Below are 18,426 nucleotides of genomic sequence, written 5' to 3'. Positions count from 1 at the left end.
TGTAGGAGGCATCACCCCACCTCGCGGTCCCCGCAGGCCACCGTCTGTTGGTCCAAGACCTCATCCTAGCCCCTATGGCCCACAAGCTCCGCGAGATCGTCTGTTTCCGGATGATCATGTTGAGCTTCCATGCTATGGAGGTGACTTCTACGAGGACTACTACGGATCGGTCTGAGTTAGTGGTAGTATCACTAGTTCGTGTTAGCTGTGTCGTCTATCGTCCTGCGTGACTCGTGGGATATGACCTAGTTTGTATCGCCTTCCGGAGGTGTAGAAAAATAATGTATAGGAGCTTGGAATGCCTCCGATGAGATGTAATCCTCTTTTCACCGTAATAGTACCTTGTTTGGTCTTGCACTAAACCCTGTATGGTGTGTATGACGATGGAATAAAGAAGCAATTTCTGTATCTACCATGTCATACGGATGATCATCTTGCATTCCGAGTTATTCCTTACATTCTGTATCCTATGTCGGAATTTTATCATCCTGACTAAATCATTGTCTTGTTTTACCTAGGATGGTCAACACGCGCACTAACCCTGCTCCTCAAGAGCAGGCCGAAGGCAGTGAAGTCAGGAATGCAAATCTGCCTCATCCTCCTTCCCTAGCCGAAGTTATGATGGAAGCCGAAAGAAACAAGCGGGAGACCAACCGTTTGTTGGAGCGTATTGAACAGAACACGGCACACCATCAGAGGACTAACGTGGTGTCACTTAGTGATTTTATCAAGTTACATCCACCCACGTTCCACCATTCCGTCGAGCCTCTCGACGCTGATGATTGGCTTCGCAGTATTTCTCACAAACTGCGTTCCGCGCTGGTAGCGGAGGCTGACAAGGTCACCTTTGCTGCATATCATCTTGAAGGCCCCGCCAGTCTATGGTGGGAGAATTATGGAGCTATGCGCCCAGCGGGCCATGTCACTACTTGGGCTGAATTCAGCGAGGCTTTCCGTGAACATCACATTCCGGAGGGTCTCATGGACCGTAAACGTGAGGAATTTTGCAGTTTCACTCAGGGCCGACTCTCTGTGGATGCTTACAGCAGGGAGTTCGGTAACCTCGCACGATATGCAACTGAGGAAGTTTCTACCGATGCCAAGAAGCAAGCAAGGTTCCGTAAGGGGCTTAGTCCTGAGCTTCGCCGCGACCTCCGTCTGCATGAGTGCACATCTTTTCAGAAACTTGTTAACAAGGCCATCAGTGCTGAAACTGGTCAGACTGATTATGATGCAACACGCAAGCATGGCCGTGACATGGGTTCCTCATCCGGTGCTGGTCCTCAGAAGCGCCGCGTGTGGGTGCCCAACACTGCCCTGCCACCCAGGTTCACACCGAGGCCATCCTTCCAGGCGCCTCGCCCCGTTCAACAGTCTGCACCAGCCAAGCCCTATGGTGGTCCAACCAACAACGCTCCTCCACGTACCAGTTCCGTGACTTGCTTTAAGTGTGGGGAATCTGGCCACTATATGCGCGAGTGTCCCCAGACCAACCCCAACCAATCTGCTAAAGCTGTTGGCCGTGGCAAGCCGACAGGGAAAGTGTTCCACGCCAAGCCGGCCACCGCTACACGTGGCCATGTCAACTGTATCTCTGCCGAGGAAGCTCAAGAGGATCCCAACGTCGTTCTTGGTACGCTTCTTGTTAATTGCCACCCGACATCTGTTCTTTTCGATACAGGAGCCTCTCATTCTTTTATATCCGAAAATTATGCTCGTTTGCATAACATCGCATTCGGTGACATGCCAACCTCTATGGTAATTCAAACTCCGGGATCCAAATGGCAAACTTCTAGAGTAAGCCATGGGAATGAAATCCAAGTCGACAGACTTGTTTTCCTCGCATCTTTGATAGCCCTTAAATCTTCAGATATTAATATCATTTTGGGTATGGACTGGATGTCAGCTCATCATGCCAAAATTGATTGCTTCTCTAGGACTGTTCAACTCACCCATCCTTCGGGGAAGATAGTCAATGTCTTGACCCGAATAGCCAAGCGACAGTTATATTCTCTTAACGCCAGCCCTTTGCCAGACCTTGAGGACGTCCCGGTAGTCCGTGACTTCCCGGATGTTTTCCCAGAGGAATTGCCAGGTGTTCCACCTGACAGGGATGTTGAGTTCGTAATAGACCTCATTCCAGGAACCGTTCCGATTGCTAGAAGACCCTATAAGATGGCACCACTAGAACTAGCCGAACTTAAGAAACAACTCGATGAGTCCTTGAAAAAGGGTTTCATCCGACCTAGTTCATCTTCGTGGGCTTGCCCCGTCCTCTTCGTCAAGAAGAAGGATGGTACGGACCGGATGGTTGTAGATTACCGACCGGTCAATTTGGTCACAATCAAGAACAAATATCCGCTCCCTAGGATCAATGACCTGTATGATCAGCTCGCTGGATCCTCAGTCTTCTCCAAGATGGATTTGAGGTTGGGCTACCATCAAATCAAAATCAGGAACGGGGACATTCCTAAAACGGCCTTTGTTACTCGTTATGACCAATACGAGTACACCGTCATGTCCTTCGGTTTAACCAATGCTCCAGCCACCTTCTCTCGGTTAATGAACTCAATCTTCATGGAGTATTTGGATAAATTCGTCGTGGTTTACCTCGATGATATACTCATCTACTCCAAGAACGAGGAAGAACATGCTGAACATCTAAGGCTAGTGTTGAAGAAACTTCGAGAGCACCGTCTTTATGCCAAGTTTTCCAAATGTGAATTTTGGTTGTCAGAAGTGACCTATCTGGGTCATGTAATATCTGGTAAAGGTATTGCTGTTAACCCTGAGCGAGTTCAAGCCGTCCTTAATTGGACTCCACCTGAATCGGTCAAGCAAGTTCGGAGTTTTCTGGGCTTAGCGAGCTATTGCCGTCGCTTTGTCGAAAACTTCTCCAAAGTTGCTAAACCTCTAACCGAACTCCTCAAGAAAGATAAGAAGTTCGAATGGACTTCACAATGTGAGCACAGCTTTCAGGAACTGAAAAGACGCCTGACTTCTGCTCCCGTACTGGTACCGCCAGACTTTTCCAAGGATTTTGTTATCTACTGCGACGCCTCGCGACAAGGACTAGGTTGCGTCCTCATGCAAGATCGACACGTAATTGCTTACGCTTCATGGCAATTGCACCCACATGAGGAGAATTATCCTACTCATGATCTAGAGCTTGCAGCTGTAGTCTATGCACTTAAGACCTGGCGACATTACCTCCTCGGTAACCGTTGCGAAATATTCACTGATCACCAAAGTCTGAAGTACATTTTTACCCAACCGGATTTGAATCTCAGGCAAATACGTTGGGTTGAGTTGATCACAGATTTCGACTTAGGAATAACTTACACCCCAGGGAAAGCCAACGTCATGGCTGATGCGCTAAGTCGTAAATCTTATTGTAACAACCTGATGTTACAACAAAGTCAACCGCTTCTCCATGAGGAATTTCGGAAGCTTAACCTTCACATTGTTCCTCAAGGATTTCTTTCCACCTTGGTGGCGAAACCTACTCTTACGGATCAAATCATCGCTGCCCAGAAGCGAGATAGGGGAATATCTAAAATCAAGGAGAACATTGCTAGCGGAGGTGCTAGTTGTTTCTCCACAAATGATCATGGTGTTGTGCACTTTGGGAACCGTTTAGTGGTTCCCAAGAACCAACATCTACGACAGTTGATCCTTAAGGAGGCTCATGAATCTCCTCTCACCATTCATCCCGGTAGTACTAAGATGTATCAGGACCTACGCCAGAGGTTCTGGTGGACTAGGATGAAGAGAGAAATTGCTCAGTATATTGCTAATTGCGACGTCTGTCGTCGTGTAAAAGCAGAGCATCAACGGCCTGCTGGCACCCTTCAACCCCTAGCTATTCCTGAATGGAAATGGGATAAAATTGGTATGGATTTCATTACCGGTTTTTCCAGGACCAAGAGAGGGAATAATGCTATCTTTGTCGTTGTCGATCGTCTTTCCAAAGTGGCCCATTTCTTACCTGTTCGTGAGAGTATAACCGCTAGTCAGCTGGCAGACTTATACATCTCCCGAATAGTGTCTCTCCATGGTGTTCCTTTGGAAATTAACTCGGATCGAGGAAGTCTTTTCACCTCTCGATTTTGGGAAAGTTTCCAACACGCTATGGGAACCCGCCTTTCCTTTAGCACCGCTTTTCACCCTCAATCGAGTGGTCAAGTAGAACGCGTCAACCAGATCCTAGAAGACATGCTTCGAGCCTCTGTTATCTCATTCGAAATGGATTGGGAGAAGTGCCTTCCATTTGCCGAATTCGCTTACAACAACAGCTATCAATCTAGCTTGGGTAAAGCCCCTTTTGAGGTTCTCTATGGACGACGGTGTCGAACACCCCTTAACTGGTCAGAGACCGGGGAAAGACAATTCTTTGGCCCGGATATGATTCAGGAAGCAGAAGAGCAAGTTCGCATCGTTCGTGAAAAGTTGAAAACAGCCCAATCCCGTCAGAAGAGTCAATATGACCGAAAACATAAGGCTATGACTTTCGAGATTGACGAGAAGGCTTACCTTCGGGTTACCCCTCTGAAGGGAACCCATCGTTTCGGTATCAAAGGCAAATTGGCTCCTCGTTACATTGGACCTTTTCGCATTCTCGCCAAACGAGGAGAAGTTGCCTACCAGTTGGAACTACCTCCGCACCTCTCCACAGTCCACGATGTCTTCCACGTTTCTCAACTCAGGCGTTGCTTCTCGGATCCTATCCGTGGAGTGGACCACGAAACGCTTGATCTCCAAGATAATCTTACGTATCGAGAGTACCCCACTCGTATCCTCGATCAGGCCGAGCGTACCACTCGACGTCATAATATCAAGTTTCTCAAAGTTCAATGGTCGCACCATTCTGAGGATGAAGCAACTTGGGAAAGGGAGGATCGTCTTCGACTCGAGTATCCCGCCCTCTTTCCGGAGGACCCTAGATCTCGGGACGAGATTCTTTTGAGTGGGGGTGAGTTGTCACATCCTAGTTAGCCATGCATTAGAGTGTTGCATCATGTTTATTCTTTCACCAGAAACCTGAAATGGGGATGACAGAACCCCCAGTCCCCTCTGAAACCAACTAGGGTTTACTAAAAACTTTGTCAATGAACCTGAAATGCCCTTCTAAAATGCCCATCATTTTTGTCTTGGTTCAGAACCTCTGCCAAAAGTGATGCACATTTTCCTAGGCCATCTTAGGGTTTTTGAATTAAATCATAAATATTTGAATTTGAGCATTTAAAATTATATAAAATATTTAAATGCTCAAATATCTCCAAACTAAAATGTTTCATGTTGGAAATAATCCAACTATGGACCAGGAGTAGTTTGGTGATTTTAGGAGTTGCCTAAGTATTTTATTTAATTCAACAAAGTTGCAGAAGTATTAAAAAAACAGAAACAGAAAAAAATGGAAAAATCTTACCTGGCGCCCAGCACCCGGCCCACCTGCCGGCCCAGCCCAGCACCGCTCCAGCGAGCTGCTTGCCGGCCAGGCAGGCAGGCAGGTGCCCGACGGCGACCGCAGCGCGCGCCACGCACCTGCTCGCCGCCTCGCCGCTCCCCTCGTCCGGTGACGTCGTGGACCGGCCTCCCTCGCTCCTCCGAACCCCCCAGACACCCCCTCTCCTCTCCAGCTCCTCCCCCTTGCACGCCCCAGCCATGGCCGACGCTACCGCCGCCGTGCCTGCGTCGTAGCCGCGCTCCCCGCCGCCAGTGCGTCCTCTCATCGTGTCCAGGAGCTCCGCCGCTGTCCACTTCATCGAGCAGCCGAGCCCCGAGCGCTCGCAACGCCCGAGTCCACCGCAACGACCTCGCCCGAACCGCCGTCGTCGGAGATCCCCTTCAACGCCGTCGTCGCTCCGGTTCATCTCCGGCCGCACCAAGGGCTTCGTCGCACTCACTGTGAGCTTAGCCATCTTCCCCTCCCTTCCGTTCTTGCTCCCGAGCCGTGTAGCAACCTCCCGGAGCTCAACCGCTCCCACCGCCGTGGAGCTCGTCGCCGACGTGCTCCCGGTCACGCTCCGGCCACAAACTGGTGTCCATCATACTCACCGTGTCACTCAGCACCTAGCTAGCCACTCCCCGAGCCTCACCGACCCCTCTAGCATCAAGTTCGTCTTCGGCCGAACCCCGGTGGCCGCCAAAGTCGTCGCCGGCGCCAACTCTGGCCACCCCGACCCCAACGGACTCCACCAAGAGCTGCGGCTCGTCCTCAGCTCCACTCCGGTGGTCTCCGCGACCCATTTGGTGGCCGAAACGGCCAAAACCACTTCCGCCGCTGCGTCGGGCTCGCCGGCGGCTAAACGCCGGTGCAGCCGACCCGGGTTTGACCACGGGTGGGCCCTGGTTGACTCCCCTGAGTCAATGACAGGTGGGGCCCAGCCCTGTTAATTAAACAGGTTTAGTTTTATTTAAACTTTAATTAAACTAATCACACTGACACGCGGGACCCACTGTTAGGTTTGACCTGGACGTGTTCCTTGACCTGCTGACGTCACACTGACGTCAGGCTGACGCCATAATTGATTTTCTGGAATTAATCTAATATAGGAAATTCCAGAATATAGTTTAAACTTTAAAAAATTCATAACTTTTATTCTGTAACTCCAAATCAGACAAATTATATATGAAAAATGATCAGAAAAATCCAATCTATCCATCTGTACTATTTTCATGCATGATTAAACAAGTTAACTTGATGTTTAATGCAGAACAAGGAAAAACACTTTAAAGGGCCATGTTTGAGTTTGAAAATTTGAATCTTTGATTCAAATTGGTTCAAACCCTTCTGGTCTTAGTTGCATTAGCCCAACACACTCATATTGCTATGTTTCATGCATGCATCATATTGTTGCACATTGTTTGGTGATGGTTGTGTATCGGTGTTCTTTGCGGCAGGATCTGCCCCCGAGGAGTACCGTGAATACCCTAACAAAGAACCGTATCAGTGCATCGAACCATCAGGCAAGCAACCAACCATTTGATCATATCGATACAATCCCATGTTCTCGCTCCTGCTCTCTTTTACTGCATTAAGACAACGCGTTTCAAACTGCTGTGTGCTACGGTAGTTGAACCCATTTCCTCTGCATGACCTGTCATTGCCACAGTAACTAGATGAAACCCACTAGCATGTGTAGGAGTTGATTGAGCCATATGTATGTGTTGTTCCTACCTTGCTATGCCTGCTATGCTTAGAGTCGTGTCAGGTCTGGTTCATCTGGGTGATGGCTAGAGTGAAATGATTATGTCGGTAATGAGAGTGGTGTGGTGAACACGATTTGGTAAAGGTATCGATGAGAGGCCATGTAGGAGTACATGGTGGGTTGTTTCATTGAAGCCGACCTTAAGCACTGAGATCTGTATGTGTGATTTAAGAATCAGCTACTACCATGCATTGGGCCCGAAACCAATGGACCCTCTCGGCTTCTTATTCACCCTAGTTCTCCGTCCAGGAGTTGCAAGTAGTTTCTGGTGTTTGTAGCCTACTGGAGGCCGTGGACATCGCTGACCGTAGGGGTGGGCTGTGATGCGGTAGGTACGTGGCCGGGTGTACCGAATACCCGTTAGGTATCTCGGGAACCCTGTTCACATCGTTCGGGGCCGTATGGGAAACCTCGGCCGGACTCCCTGCGGATGGAACCTGAATAGGCGATAAACCTGGACTGGAGGCTTAGGTGATTAGGTAGGTCGTGGCCGACACCCACGTTGGGCTTCCGCTTGAAGGTTGCCGAGTACATGTCGTGTAAACGACGGTAAGTGGTGAGAGCGTGTATGAAGAAGTACCCCCTGCAGGGTTAACATGATCTATTCGAATAGCCGCGTCCGCGGTAAAGGACTACTTGGTTGCCTATACAGTTCATAGACAAGTAAATGAAAACTGTTAAAAACCTCAAGATAAGTGTGAGTGCCGAGGATGGCTCTTCCGTAGGAAGACGGAGGCGGATCCTCGGTAGTGTATTGAAGTGGTGAGTAGTGGACTCGTGTGCGCAAAACCATTTCAAGTTGGAGTATCGTAGGTTAGCCTAGCCAAGAGTCAATGCATGTATGTAGGATCTGATGTAAGTCTTGCTGAGTACCTTTGTACTCATGTTGCTATAATCTACATTTTTACAGAAGACGCTGCAACCCCTTCTGATGGGTTCTATGTAGACGTTGACATCAACGAGTAGGCTAAAGACCCAGGTGGTGACCCTGAGCTTGTGAAGGACCACGTAGTATAGCTAGGCTTTCCAAGCCTCTTTTATTTTACTAGTTGTCTGTACTCAGACAAGTTACTTTCGCTGCTGGTTTGTATGACTGTATGACTTGTATGTGGGGTCGTGAGACCCGTACCTTTGTGTATGTTATGTATGGCTCACCGAGCCTTAAATAAAGTACTTGTGTCATAGAGTCATGTTGTGATGCTTCGTTGTATTTGCACATATCGAGCATATTGTGTGTATGATTGAAATGCTTGGTATGTGTGGGATCTGACTATCTAGTTGTTTATCTTTGGTAGCCTCTCTTACCGGGAAATGTCTCCTATTGTTACCGCTGAGCCATGGTAGCTTGCTACTGCTCTGGAACACTTAGGCTGGCCGGCATGTGTCCTTCTTCGTTCCTGTGTCTGTCCCTTCGGGGAAATGTCACGCTTTGAGTACCGGAGTCCTGTTAGCCCGCTACAGCCCGGTTTACCGGAGTCCTGCTAGCCCAGTGCTACAGCCCGGACCCACTTGCTGATGACCGACATGTTCGAAGCTGGGTCATGGATGCCTGTCCCTGTAAGTCTGTGCCACTTTGGGTTTACGACTAGTCATGTCAGCCCGGGCTCTTTATCATATGGATGCTAGCGACACTTTCATATACGCGAGCCAAAAGGCGCAAACGGTCCCGGGAAAAGGTAAGACGACACCCGTGGGGATACCGTGCGTGAGGCCGCAAAGTGATATGAGGTGTTACCAGCTAGATCGATGTGACATCGAGTCGGGGTCCTGACAGCGTTGGTAGCTTTAGTTGCATTAGCCCAACACACTCATATTGCCATGTTTCATGCATGCATCATATTGTTGCACATTGTTTGGTGATGCCTGTGTATCGTTATCCTTTACGACAGGATCTGTCCCCGAGGAGTACCGTGACTACCCTAACGAAGAACCGTATCCGTGCATCGAACCATCAGGCAAGCAACCAACCATTTGATCATATCGATACAATCCCATGTTCTCGCTCCTGCTCTCTTTTACTGCATTAAGACAACACGATTCAAACTGCTGTGTGCTACGGTAGTTGAACCCATTTCCTCTGCATGACCTGTCATTGCCACAGTAACTAGATGAAACCCACTAGCATGTGTAGGAGTTGATTGAGCCATATGTATGTGTTGTTCCTACCTTGCTATGCCTGCTATGCTTAGAGTCGTGTCAGGTCTGGTTCATCTGGGTGATGGGCTAGAGTGAAATGATTATGTCGGTAATGAGAGTGGTGTGGTGAACACGATTTGGTAAAGGTATCGATGAGAGGCCATGTAGGAGTACATGGTGGGTTGTTTCATTGAGGCCGACCTTAAGCACTGAGATCTGTATGTGTGATTTAAGATACAGCTACTACCATGCATTGGGCCCTGAAATATGACCCCGCTCGACTTCTTATTCACCCTAGCTCTCTGTCCAGGAGTTGCAAGTAGTTTCTGGTGTTTGTAGCCTACTGGAGGCCGTGGACAGCGCTGACCGTAGGGGTGGGCTGTGATGCGGTAGGTACGTGGCACGGTGTACCGAATACCCGTTAGGTATCTCGGGAACCCTGTTCACATCGTTCGGGGCCGTATGGGAAACCTCGGCCGGACTCCCTGCGGATGGAACCTGGATAGGCGATAAACCTGGACTAGAGACTTAGGTGTTTAGGTAGGTCGTGGTCTACACCCACGTCGGCTTTCGCTTGAAGTCTGCCGAGCACATGTCTTGTGCAGACGCTAAGTGGTGGAAACATGTATGAAGAAGTACACCCCTGCAGGGTTATCATGATCTATTCGAATAGCCGCGTCCGCGGTAAAGGACTACTTGGTTGCCTATACAGTTCATAGACAAGTAAATGGAAACTGCTAAAAGCCTCAAGATAAGTGTGAGTGCCGAGGATGGCTCTTCCGTAGGAAGACGGAGGTGGATCCTCGGTAGTGTATTGAAGTGGTGAGTAGTGGACTCGTGTACGCAAAACCGTTTCAAATTGGAGTCTCGTAGGTTAGCCTAGCCAAGAGTCAAAGCTGGCTTGCTGCAACAACTCCACCAACCCTTCTTGATAATATGCATGTATGTAGGATCTGATGCAAGTCTTGCTGAGTACCTTTGTACTCATGATGCTATAATTTACATTTTTTACAGAAGACGCTGCAATCCCTTCTGATGGGTTCTACGTAGACGTTGACATCAATGAGTAGGCTAAAGGCCCAGGTGGTGATCCTGAGCTTGTGAAGGACCACGTAGTATAGCTAGGCTTTCCAAGCCTCTTTTATCTTTCTAGTTGTCTGTACTCAGACAAGTTACTTCCGCTGCTGGTTTGTATGACTGTATGACTTGAATGCTGGGTCGTGTGACCCGTACCTTTGTGTATATTATGTATGGCTCTCTGAGCCTTAAATAAAGTGCTTGTGTCATAGAGTCATGTTGTGATGCCTTGTTGTGTTTGCACATATCGGGCATATTGTGTGTATGATTGAAATGCTTGGTATGTGTGGGATCTGACTATCTAGTTGTTTATCTTTAGTAGCCTCTCTTACCGGGAAATGTCTCCTAGTGTTACCGCTGAGCCATGGTAGCTTGCTACTGCTCTGGAACACTTAGGCTGGCCGGCATGTGTCCTTCTTCGTTCCGGTGTCTGTCCCTTCGGGGAAATGTCACGCATTGAGTACCGGAGTCCTGTTAGCCCGCTACAGCCCGGTTTACCGGAGTCCTGCTAGCCCAGTGCTACAGCCCGGACCCACTTGCTGATGACCGACACGTTCGAAGCTGAGTCATGGATGCCTGTCCCTGTAAGTCTGTGCCACTTTGGGTTTACGACTAGTCATGTCAGCCCGGGCTCCTTATCATATGGATGCTAGCGACACTATCATATACGTGAGCCAAAAGGCGCAAACGGTCCCGGGCAAAGGTAAGGCGACACCCGTGGGTATACCGTGCGTGAGGCCGCAAAGAGATATAAGGTGTTACGAGCTAGATCGATGTGACATCGAGTCGGGGTCCTGACAGTAGCTATAGGCATATATTTAGTTTAGTGCAATGTATGTTATATTAGATAGCTAAATCCGCAACCTACAAACATTTCATTTTGCTCCCTGGTTCTTTCAGTAGGTTTAGTTCCAAGAATATAATTTTCTTTCTTTGATTACTATATAGAGAAGAGTGACTAAGAGATCTGCTTGATACTCTGAGTCCCTCTGGGGAGGTCATTGCCTCTATTTGCTTGTGTCTTCTGTGTTGTCACACATATTCAAGCCACCGCTTTTTACATGGACCAAGAAAACAGAACAAAAAAATAAAGCAAATATATTAATATTCTCATTCAGTAGCGTACCCATGATTAATGTTCTCATTACCTGTATTTGCTTGTGTTTTTTTGTGTTGCCATGCAGATCCCAAGTTGCAGGTATGAATATCCAAGCAGGCTACTTAATCTGTTTACTGAAGCAAGACATGTTTATATATGTCGAAGTTCTGTTGGAGATTATGGTGCATAGCAGATCACATATGTTTAAGAAGAGAAGTCAGTATATGTCGATCTGGACGGTTCATATATGTTGATTAAATGTTTATCCTTCAGAGCATTCCAAAGCCCAGTTCCATGTCAATCTTTTTCTTGAAACTTATGTTTCATTGTTCAAATCATTTAAGAAACTCTGGAAATGTTGCATCTTCTAATTAAATGTCATTGCCCAAACGCCTTTGTATATTTGCTCTAAACTTAGTGATGATCCGTCTTGGCTTACTTTTGGAAGAAAAATGCTCCCATGCTTTTGGTATATCTGGTTGCCTTGCCTTTGGCATTGCTTGGCTGAAATGCTCGGTAAAATTGCTGCATTGGACTGATACGTTTTTGGCAATGACATTAATTTCTTTTCGCAACCGTAAATACTTTGTTTGCATGCTTGAACAATAAGCTTTTATATTTGCAATCCTCCAATTACTATGACTATTATCGAATTGGATGTGACTGTACCCGGCAGCGGTGCTGCCGGGTGCGGTAAGCCGCACTTCCTACCTAGTTCTGATTAGGGGACGCAGATCTGGCGAAGCTGTTATCACTCTCATCATCCTCATCTTTCAGGTGTTGTAGACGGGGTGAACCGGGTGATCAGCGACATTTGTTGCAGGGCAACCCCACGATTTCTGTTCATATTCACTCGAACAAACCACTGAGTTCATTGCAATGCCAAAGCGCACTAAGTACATGTTTTGTACAGCTCAAAGATTCGATACCCGCATATATATACTTCAAATGGATATTCGTCCTTTCTTAGACGAGCAGGAATAACAAAGTTCAGATAACAAAAGGTAACAAAGTTTACTGGGGATACAAATACGATATTAATAGTTTCTCAAAAAAGAAAGTTACATATAGGAATAACCACGGTTAAGATAACACAGTGCAAAACTCCCTAACAGAGAACCAATTCCCTCTAGGATCAGGATACAGTGAGAGGTAAAACAGACGCCAGGGGATTACAGAAACTTGAGCAAGATAGCATCCCACAAAGATCTACTCCTAATAATCCAGAGGCGATGACGGCACTCGCTAGTGGTGGTGCTGAAGAGATCCTTCGTCTTGCTGGGCCGAAGAAGCATCCATTGCTGCAGGAAAAGCAATACGCAAAAGAGAGTGTCGGTTGGATGCTTGATAGCCTTGCGCTAAAAGATAACAATTTCAGATGTCCCAGAGAGCCACTAAATAGAAGTAATCCCAAATCAAAGATAGATAATCGGTGCTCCCAGTCGCATCATATTTCAGCCAAGTAATCATATCTTGGACTGACAAAGGGCGTCAATTCCAACCCAAAAAGTCCGGAATGAAAGACAGGACAAAAAATAGCAATGGGACAGCAAAAGAAAAGATGATCAGTTGTTTCAGTTTCCCCGCACAGCGTCATGTTTCATCTGTAGGCCCATGTCTACGAAGTATTTGGTCTCTCATGGGGTCTCTATGATGGAGAACCTGCCACTGCCATGTAAAAATCCTGATCCTCCAAAGAAATTTTACCTTCCAGAGTTTGACCGAATATGGGGTTTGAACTCCCTGATGGAAAGCCAACGATACATTGGTTTTATGGTATAAATTTTGTTACCAGTCAGTCGCCATAACAGCTTTACTTCTTTCAAGAGTTTGCAAATGTACATGAACATATACAGATGCAAGTTTGTTTGAATTTTCACGACTTGGGTTCTTCCAGTAGCTCCAATACTAGCACACCAGATAATCCTCTCACGGGTTGAAGCAAGGCGTGATGAGAAAGTGAGGAAAAGGAACAGATGCATTGGACACACATAGATTCTTTTTTCTTTTTTCTCTCTAATAAAAGAGAGGCAAAGGCAGAAAGCCACGAATAGTAACCAAAACAGTCACTACAGAAGCATTACATGAACGAATAAAATTCGCCCAGCTAAACTGAAATATGATAGTACACAAATGGGAAAAGGATTACTTGATAGTACACAAATGGGAAAAGGATTGGTTTACTCACTGTGAAGGGGAGCGCCTGAGACACTGATCACCTTATCGAAACGCTCGGAGGTAAGTTGCGCCCACTCACAGACCCCCGGTAAAATTTTGTGCAGGTCGGTATTATCATCCAGATATCTTACGCCTGTGATCCTTGGTTCTATTGTCAGTTTCTCAAGAACAGAAGCATTTTCCAAGATACAACACGCCAGCTTAATCTGAGCCTTGTAACAGCGAAATCCACTCATGAAGACCGTCTTGAGATGATCATGCCGGCGCATACCCACCACCTCAGCACTGCACACACCACTGGATGACATATAGAACATCTGCATTGGAAGCTTGCGATCATTTTTTCAAACTAATCAAAGTACAGTTCTTTCTTCAAGGTCCGAATATTAATATTTCTTAATAAATAAAACGACACTCACATTCAATTGCAATGTCTCCAGTTGGGGTGCAGCATCCAAACAATAGGCCATTTGAAGAACTTCAATGTCGTAATTGGCTTCTTGTGGTCTTGAATGGACAATTATTCTACAAGTCATGTGCCTCAAATGCATAAACATTCCGTCAGGTCTTGTTGGCAGTTTCTGCAACTGAAACATTACCCGGGCAAATAAGATGACGTTGACAGCAACAATAATTTTCAAGAACCGTGAGATAAGATAAAAAAATCCAACTAACCTGTGAATATTTTGATAGAGCAACAGATTGCACATTTAATATCTTCACTGGCAAAATGCTTGGAACTGCAGTGAATGCCTTGGCCAGTCCTTTCTTGCCACTAAACATTATTGTTGCCTTCTCTAATTTTGAGCAACCATGATGCACTATGGGGACCACTTGCCCTTTGTACTCAAAATGAGAAAGATCTGCAGCATAAAACTCGACCATCTCCACTTCCATTCCATCAATTAGCAAATGCTGGAGTTTATCAAGTTGCTGTGGTATGATTAAATCAGTTAAACCGGAGCACTCGATCATCTCTAGGTCCTCAAGTGCTGCACAATTTGCCAAAAAGCCTGTAAAGTCTCCGGATATCGTGACTGATTGCAGAACAAGCCTTCTGAGTATTGTAAAGCCACATATTGCTGAGTGTGGCTTTATAACAACACCTCCAAGAAACAAGGAGCGTACAAATGAGCTACCTTGAGCATCTAATAAGGCCTCAAGATGCAAGTGGTTTACTTCTTCAAACACATCCTTGAACCTCAGATCAAGATGTATTATCTTTGCCTTCGATGAGGCGGCAAACCGAATCCACCTGCCGAGATGAACAGAGTCCTCCTCGAACAGGCCACATTTGATGCTGAACTTATTGATCCCTATCTGACTATGCTGCTGAATAACACAATTTACTGTCTCAATGCATTTCGCTTGTTGTATTTTGGTATCATTCTCACACAGATAACGTGGGCCTTTAAAAGATAAATTACAGCAGAATGTCCAGAGCATTCTCCAATTTTTTGAAACAATGCTTGTCCTCACAGCCATTTTCAGTGGCAGAAGCGACATTATAACAGCTTGAACATCCTGTGACAAGAAAGGATATGTATTTTCAGGACGGTTGAATTTTGATTAGAACTGACATTATAACAGGTAGACACAGTGACCTGAAAGTGCATATATAGAAACCTGAAAGAAACTGCAATTTATTTATTTATTTTTTGCTGCAGTTTCACTTGGTCCCTCATGATCCTTTCAGGCAAGTTAATGTCTTATTGACGCCGAAAACAAGTTAAGAAAGATGCCCTAAAACAGTGGAAGCCCCACGCTGCAAAACACCAGTCATTTATGTCCCAAAATTCCAGATCTGTGGTCCTTGGAGAACACACGGATAGGCAGCATATCTAGAAGATGAAAAAGAGGAGACGGAATGGAAATTACCACGGGCAGGTCCTCCATCTTGAAGGACGGCGCGTCGCCGGCGCCGTGGTGGTGCTCCGACCTGCTCCGCTTGGCCGCCGGCCCCGCTTCCATGGGTTGCTGCAGGGAGGGAGCGAGGAAGGAACCGCAGGTTAACCGAGAAAGGGATTCCTCAGATCGATGGGAAAACCTAGGAGAGAGGATGATAGTGTACTCAGTTGTGGATCTACAGGAGGAGGAGGAGGAGGAGGAGCCATTTCGTCTTCCTCGGCTCCGGCCATCACTGCTGCTCCCCTCCGACCGACGTTCCCCTCTTGGTGCCAGGGGGCAACGCTTTGCAATTACTGGAAGCGGAGGTGCATACTAGCATATATTTTCTCTCTAATTTTCTAAATTAATAAAACCACCATTGACCAATCATTAAGCCCGAAAAAGCTAACAAGTGAAAAAGCTTTTGACCAAAAAAAATTGAAATGCGCAACCTTAGCATGGTCCGTTATAAAAATATTGTACATTAATATGCCATATAAATGTTCCGCGGGGAGAATAGAGTATGAGTGAGTGATACGATGGACGACATGACCATGCCCTCTGACGAGTAGGTCCCGCGACTAACCTTGGGCGACTACCTTGCGGTGGCGGCAGCGTGGTGCCTCGAGGGGGAGCCAGTAAGGGTTCCTGCCCACGAGGCTATGTCGGGACGACGGCAGTTGGTCATGGGTCGCCGCCATGGAGATGCCCTTGGATAGGTGGCCTGGTAATCTCATCGTGGTGGACATTGGATGCTTGATCTTGGCCCTTGGTAGTTGTGAAGATTGCCGAGAATCGCACGCCGCTACTGTTGCGGGTGGGTATGGACATCGATGTTATCTCATCCGAATCCATTGATCAGCGGTTGTCGCTGCATTTGCCTGATTGGGGGCTTGGGTTGCAAACCACCTCGCCTCATGTGGCCGCTGGACATTTGTTTTATAATTGTAAACCAATATATTTATTGGTGTTGTGTTTAGACGTGTTTTTTTGAAAAATAGCATATCTATTATAAAAATTTATTGAAAGTACAAAGCATCTCAAACATAATAAAATTTAAGATTTTGAGACCATGGAGCGACCACTACTGTCGCTAGAACGAGTTGTCGATGCACCGTTATTGCCGCCCCCTACCAGAGCCGGCTTGACCTTATCGATGACAGTCAGGAAGTCTTCGTGCACGTAGCCCTAAATACCAGCGCCCTGGAATCATAAACAAAGCTGTCGGGACTCGATCCTAGGTCACGTAGATCTAGCATGTAACACATCATACCGCTTTGCGGCCTTACGCACGGTATCCCACGGCTGCTACCTTACCTTGGCCAAGACCATTTGCGTCTTTTGGCTCACGTATATAATTATGTTGCTAGCATCCATATGACAGAAAACCCGGGTCGACATGATTAGTTGTAGACCAAGGTGTCACAGTCGTACATGGACAGACATAGGTAACCCAACAATGCATGTATCGGTCATCAACGTATGAACCTAAGTCGTAGCAAGCTACAAGGACTTAAAGGAACAATGTCGTCGTCGTTGAACCCTTACATAGATCTGAAGCACCTGATGCCAAATCTCGCCACATGACGAGAAATCCTAATCTCACCGCCCCAAGGAGGCGGCATATATCAACGCCAGAGCTCCATCGATTACGTTCATACAGATGAACTCGAGGAGAACTCGATCCTAAAAGACAATCTTGAAGAAGAAGCGCTTCCATCCATCCAAGTGCAACACCTATAAGGACTAAAAACCCTAGCCTAAACTATTAACCAAAACGGTGGCATGGGGAGACCCCTCCTCGTCACTTGCCGCTGAAGTGGCAGGCAGAGGGAAGGCAAATCCATAGACTCACCGGTAAAGTTTGGATGTGAGAGTTTGTCCTAACCACATAGGGTTAGGGGAGGAAAACGAGAGGAAGTCAACAAAAATTGGTTGCGTGTTTGGACGTGTTGGCTGAGTGACCGTGCTATGCGGAGGCTGGGCATTCTCTCTCTCTCTCCGATCGTATCACCTCAATTGATTAAATGCAAAAAAAATAGATATGCATATCTATATTTGCTATATTTTGCTCATTAGTTTAACCGTTTTTCTTCTCTCTGCACCTCCAAGCACGGGCGCCGAGCAACAGAAATGACTACAACTTATTCTCTGGGATTTTATGGTCTGCTTTGGACCAATTAATTTGGTGGCTTCTCCCGTAAACCGCCTCCCCCATTTGTCTAGGCTTCTAGACTAGTTTAGGATAATCTAGTCTAAAAGTCCAAACAAACGAGATGGTTTATGGATGAATCTGGGGAAGGAACATCTTAGGCCTCATTCGGTTTGAAGGATTTTTACAGGAAAAATGTAGGAACAAAGATTTTGGAGAAAATTTTCCTATAGATGTCCGTTTGTAGGAAACGTGTATGGGAATTTTGTAGGAATACTATTCATTTCCTATGTTTTAAAGAAATCTAAACATCCACTTAAAACTCATTTTATGCGTAGGAGTGAGGCAAGATAATTCCATAGGATGGCAAGTGTCATCCTATCAACTACCTGTATTATTCCTAAATCCTACGTTTTGGTTTCCTCCAAACCGAACGAGGCCTTAGAGGAGAAGCCACTAAATGATATATGCCTTTCCTACTTTGTGGCATCCAAAAGGAACGAACGGTCGCGCTACAAGCGAGAACAATGAATTTTCTAGCGAGTAAATTGTATCTTATCTTATCTTATTTATTTATTTATCTAATATTTTCTCTTGCCATCTTCCATGAATTCTTCTGTGCCATCATATTGTGGTGTCAATTTTCAGTTTTATCCTATTCAACATCTTGTGCACTATTTTCTTTC

The 18,426-nt window shown here is 46.5% G+C and overlaps 1 protein-coding gene across 3 annotated transcripts; it reads right to left on the bottom strand.

The window, feature by feature from the left end:
• Positions 1-12,518: 12,518 nt before the first annotated feature.
• LOC119294691 (F-box/FBD/LRR-repeat protein At2g04230-like) lies at positions 12,519-16,058 on the bottom strand. Of its 3 annotated transcripts, none has more exons than XM_037572944.1 (6): positions 15,789-16,058; positions 15,580-15,678; positions 14,377-15,225; positions 14,121-14,288; positions 13,712-14,018; positions 12,519-12,824 (listed from the first exon to the last, which is right to left on the bottom strand). In XM_037572944.1, exons 1-6 carry the CDS (start codon positions 15,837-15,839, stop codon positions 12,769-12,771), a joined length of 1,530 nt encoding a protein of 509 aa, XP_037428841.1. In that variant the 5' UTR covers positions 15,840-16,058; the 3' UTR covers positions 12,519-12,768. The 3 variants fall into 3 exon arrangements, with proteins under 3 accessions (XP_037428841.1, XP_037428832.1, XP_037428848.1); XM_037572935.1 differs by having other exon boundaries at positions 15,777-16,055; XM_037572951.1 differs by having other exon boundaries at positions 15,773-16,026.
• Between the last annotated feature and the right edge of the window lie 2,368 nt (positions 16,059-18,426).

The sequence above is a fragment of the Triticum dicoccoides genome, chromosome 1A (assembly GCF_002162155.2).
Source record: "Triticum dicoccoides isolate Atlit2015 ecotype Zavitan chromosome 1A, WEW_v2.0, whole genome shotgun sequence".
Classification (NCBI taxonomy): Eukaryota; Viridiplantae; Streptophyta; class Magnoliopsida; order Poales; family Poaceae; genus Triticum; species Triticum dicoccoides.
Note: the sequence above shows the minus strand (reverse complement) of the source record. Positions and strands in the feature narration are given on the sequence as shown.